This window comes from Monopterus albus, unplaced genomic scaffold, assembly GCF_001952655.1.
Source record: "Monopterus albus unplaced genomic scaffold, M_albus_1.0 scaffold259.1, whole genome shotgun sequence".
Lineage (NCBI taxonomy): Eukaryota > Metazoa > Chordata > Actinopteri > Synbranchiformes > Synbranchidae > Monopterus > Monopterus albus.
In genome coordinates this window covers 989,666-994,438 of record NW_018128139.1, presented here as the reverse complement: position 1 = coordinate 994,438, position 4,773 = coordinate 989,666, and the positions used below count along the sequence as shown (strand labels likewise).

Sequence of the window (4,773 nt, the reverse complement as noted above, 5' to 3'; positions counted from 1 at the left end):
CGGCCTAGAGTTCATGAATATTATACAAATAGAATGGCATTCCAGCTTTTGCACGTCACAGTACTCTAACCAATTACTCTATTTTTTAAGTTTGTGATATAAAAGGCTACAGTACCTTAACATTTGAAAAGGACACATTTTTGCTGCAGGGTTTATAGTCACTGTTTGTCACTTCAAAAATCAACACAACATATAATTTGCCCATGGGTGCTCCAACTTTTGCATACAGCTGTACATTCTCTTTGCCCCAGCATACGGTGCCCTCTTACAAACTGCAGAGAGAAAAGTAGAACCAGATAATTGGCCAATATGTTTCAGAGGGAGCAGTAATGCAGTTTTAGAAGTAGTAATGAATTCAGTTATTTATCTTTCTTTTCGGTTCTTTGGTACAGACATCACTTTTAAACTGAGGTCTTGAAATGGACAATACACTGTATTAGGATTTCCTTGAATGACTGATTTTCTGAAGGTAGCTCCCTTTTCTTTGTCCAGCCACAATAGCTGCTTATTGTGAAACATTCTCAGTCATTTCTCCACTGCTCTGCTTATATACTCTATGAAATCAGTGCTCTTTATATTGACAGACATTTCTGCCCCACAGTGTCTTTATACATTTTAATAATCCAATAATATGTTATTTATATTGAATACAGTTCAAAGTGCTTCACACTAAAAAGAAAAGGTACAGAGAGTAACAACAATGAAAAGGAAGTAAATGAGCAAAATACACAAAATATAAAATAACGAGACTAAGATGCGAGAAAACATAAGGTAAAAAAAACAAACAATGCATATAAGTAGAAGATTACAACAAGACAATCTTAAAGTAGCCTGTGATGGGCAATAGGATTCCAGCCAGATTACAGCTTTAATGTCAAGTAGCAGAACTTAAATATCAATTCCTAAAGACAGTGAAAGCAAGTGTGTTCTGGCAAGAAGTTACATTCCAGCTGGTGTGTTGGTATGTACGCTCCCAGCATGCAGTACACATTTCTTGGCAAACAGAACAGTACAGCCAGCAGAGTTAGACATTTTACTTGGCAGTGAGTGTTTCTTGTCATATCGTCCTGTTAAAGGCAAGTATTTTTGCTAGCCTTACATATACTGTGGCTTCAGAAAGTATTCAGAACCCTTAACTTTGCACACTTTACTGTGTTTGTCTGATTAACCCACAATGACAAAGTAAAAACATCTTTAAAGAAATTTTTGCAATTATTATTAAAATTATGAAAGATCAAAAACTGAAATGGCTAATTTTCAAAATTATTCAGACCTTTAATTCAGTACTTTGTAGAAGCCTCTTTGACAGCAGTTACAGTTTCACATATTCTTGGGTAAATCTCTAGAAGCTTTGCACACCTGGATTTGAGCAGTTTATCTAATACTTCCTGGCAGATCCTCTTAAGGTCGGTCAGATCTGTCCATCTGTGAACTGCCATTTTCAGGTCTCTCCAGAGATGTTCTATGGGGTGTAATTCTGGGCTTTGGCTGAGCCAGACAGTCAGAGATGTCTCCTGAAGGCACTACTATACTGTCTTGGCTACATGCTTTGTATCCCTGTCCTTGCTGCTGAGAAGCATCCCCACAGCATAGTGCTGCCACCACCATGCTTCACCGTCAAGGTGGTATCATCCAGGTGATGAGCAGTACATGGTGTTTGCCATACATAGTGACTGGAAGCCTGCCCAAATGTTTACCTTTTTTCTCATCAGACCAGATCCTTATGCTCTGTCTTTTAACTGTTGTTTATGAAACTTCAAGCAGCAGTCATATGCTTTTTACTCAGCATCTTCTGTCAGCTGCTCCAAATAAACTGGTAAAATGACTTACACTTGTATAATGCTTTAAAGCACACTCACTGGGAGCAACTTGGGGTTCAGGGTTTTGTTCAAGAACACTTTGACATGTGGACTGGAGAAGCCAGGAATCGAACCACTAATGCTCTGGTTTGGAGATAATCTGCTCTACCCTCTGAGCCCCACCTCTACCATAAACCAGCGGGTTCTCTCTTTTCTGCAGAGTTCTTTTGAAGATCTGTTAGAGTGATCGCTGGGTTCTTGGTCACTTCCTTCTCTTGTCCAGTTACTCAGTTTGACAGGGTGGCCAACTGAAAAGAAGAGTCCTGCTGGTTGCCAGACTTCCATTGCAAATAAATAGTTTTATACACTTGTCCTGATTTATGCCTCACAATAGTTTTTTTTTTTTTTTGCTTACAGTCTACAGAAAGTTGTTTGGACTTCATGTCTTGTTTTTGTTCTGACAACCAGTGTAAGTTGTAGGGCCATATACAGATGTGTGCCTTTCTAAATTATGTCAGTTCATTTTGCCACAGGTAGACTCCAGTCATTCTATCGATGCAAGGATAATTAATCCATCCATTATCTATACCTCTTATTCCTGAACAGGGTCCCGACCACAAGTTGAGGTGCCACAGTAAAGGCTCTGAATACTTTTGTGAAGGAGAGTTTCCAGTTTTTGATTTTTTATAACATTTCTAAATATGTTTTCTTTTTGTTGTTACAGCTTGTTTAGTGTAGACTAATGGGAAAAAAAAACGGAAATATTAACCACTGACAATAAAATCTGCAACACAATAAACCAACTCAGTGCAGCATACTGGCAGTTCATACTGGCAGTGCAATTATTCATTCATTTGCTCACTGCATTTGTGAAGGGCTGCAGGTCTTGGTGTTCTGCCGCTAATGTGATAGCAGCTTGTGCCTCTGCTTCTCTTTATATCCTTATTTGGTGATTCTTGTACATGACAGATCCAAGGATCTATATTCCAGTAAAAGACCTGGGACCAAAGCACACTGAACAACATTACCTTACAGTTCTGACAGGCCAAAGTCACATCCAAAGTCAAATCTAAGCAGTTTCTATGGGGATGAAGACCGACTTGAAATAGGGCCAAGTCACAGACAATCCATCCACAGCAGTGAGACAGTAACGATACTACTGTATAGAAGGGTCTCAATCCAGATTCAATGTACAGTAGACACCAGATTTTAGTACTTTAGACTATTTACACACATGTATTTTCTTGGGTATGTCTTTGCCATTCATGATTACTAGAATATCTGCCCGTTTCCAGAAGCTTACAAGTTTTCCAACTTCCAGTATTAGTGCTAATATGATTTTTCTTTTCATCTGAAGTAAGGCTGATGTTGTTCTGTGCTGTTCTGTTGTTTCTCAGGAGGAGTTCTATGCCCCAACATCAGTGCCCTGCAGGAAGTAAGGAACTGCAATGACCATCCCTGCACTGTGTACCACTGGCAAACTGGCCCATGGGGCCAGTGTATAGAGGACTCTTCCATTCTGACCACCAACATGTCTGTGGGCCAGCCATACGGAGACAGTGCAGCCTGCTCAGTTGGGATGCAAACACGCAAGGTCATCTGTGTCCGAGTCAATGTGGGCCAGGTTCCTCCCAAAAAGTAAAATTCCCTTTAATTCCTTATATGTGATGCTGTGGCATGTAAGTTGTCTTTCCAGCATTTCTAAACTGTAAGATAGAAATGTTAAGTTAGACTCAAATGGGAACTGTGTATTTAACAGGTTATTTAGCTGTCCACTTCTTTTGCTAAATGAGAAATTATGCCAGACATTTGAACCTCTGGAAATAAATATCCAGAGGAGCTAGAGAAGGTGTGTGGAGAGAGGGAAGTCTGGGAGGCTCTGCTCAGGCTTCTGCCCATGCGACCCGGTCCCGGATGAAGTGGATGAAGATGGATGGGTGGATGGATGTTAGTTGACTCATACTGGGAGAACTTAAAGACCTGTTCATGATTTCCACTTGCACTTGGACAGACACAGACTCGTGGGGCCCTATTTTGATGATCTAAAGCACACCTTTCATGGCACAACAATCAAAGTGTATACAGGTTGTCTTCAGACCAATTCTTCAATTTTGATGGTGCAGAAAGTAGATCTGTGTCTGGCAATTGTTTTAAAACAGTTGACCTTACTTTCTTAATTTACCCTTGGGTATGTTTTGGGCATAACATGCAATAAACCAATTAAAATGCAATTTACCATTCCCTTTAAAAGGCAGTCGCACTGACAGTGGATATACCTGGAGGGAGACAGGAGCAATTTATATACTGATGTGTAGAGCCACAACTGCTCTAACAAGTTACACTGACCATTATTATGACCAAATATCAACAATAGATAATATCAACAATTTACACATTTTAAAATAACTTGGTACAGCGTATTAATTTTAATTCTGAAAACATCATCACTGCTGTGAGTCCCTGGCTAAGAGGCAAGCAACGTGTCTATGCTTTGTGCATGTACATATTACTAACTTGATCTAGTGCACTTAAAATGCTAAACTGTTGACTTACACCAGATATTGTAGCCATATAGCTACAATATTGAAGATAAACATGGGAAAAATGACCCAAATGTGATAAGTAAGATTTACACACATTACTTTGTTTTTATGATATAAAGTTACATGAAATGTGATGTGACATGAAATGGTAATTCCTGATAATCGGGGTAGACTGTGCAGTTTCAGCTCGTTTTAATGAAAGCTCAGTGAAAACTTGTAAGACTAGTTGACACTGTTAGGATGGCTCTGTGTTCGAGCCATCCTAACAGAAAGAACTGGCCAACATGGACCCTGCTGACTCCGGTGCAGGCAAACCACCAACTCACAACTAGCTCAGGCACTGCAGCAGCAGCAACATGACCTGGCGGCACTCACACAACAGGTAACACAACTCACCTCCCTGATGTTGTCTCAACAGAATCGCCCATCCA

The 4,773-nt window shown here is 39.9% G+C and overlaps 1 protein-coding gene across 1 annotated transcript in view; it reads left to right on the top strand.

Annotated features, from left to right (window-relative positions):
- Positions 1-4,773, top strand: part of thsd7aa (thrombospondin, type I, domain containing 7Aa) — a 243,676-nt gene that overhangs the window by 144,610 nt on the left and 94,293 nt on the right. The window contains exon 8 of the mRNA XM_020621420.1: positions 3,197-3,437. Within this exon, the coding sequence (XP_020477076.1) occupies positions 3,197-3,437 (241 nt within the window). The remainder of the gene's footprint in view (positions 1-3,196; positions 3,438-4,773) is intronic.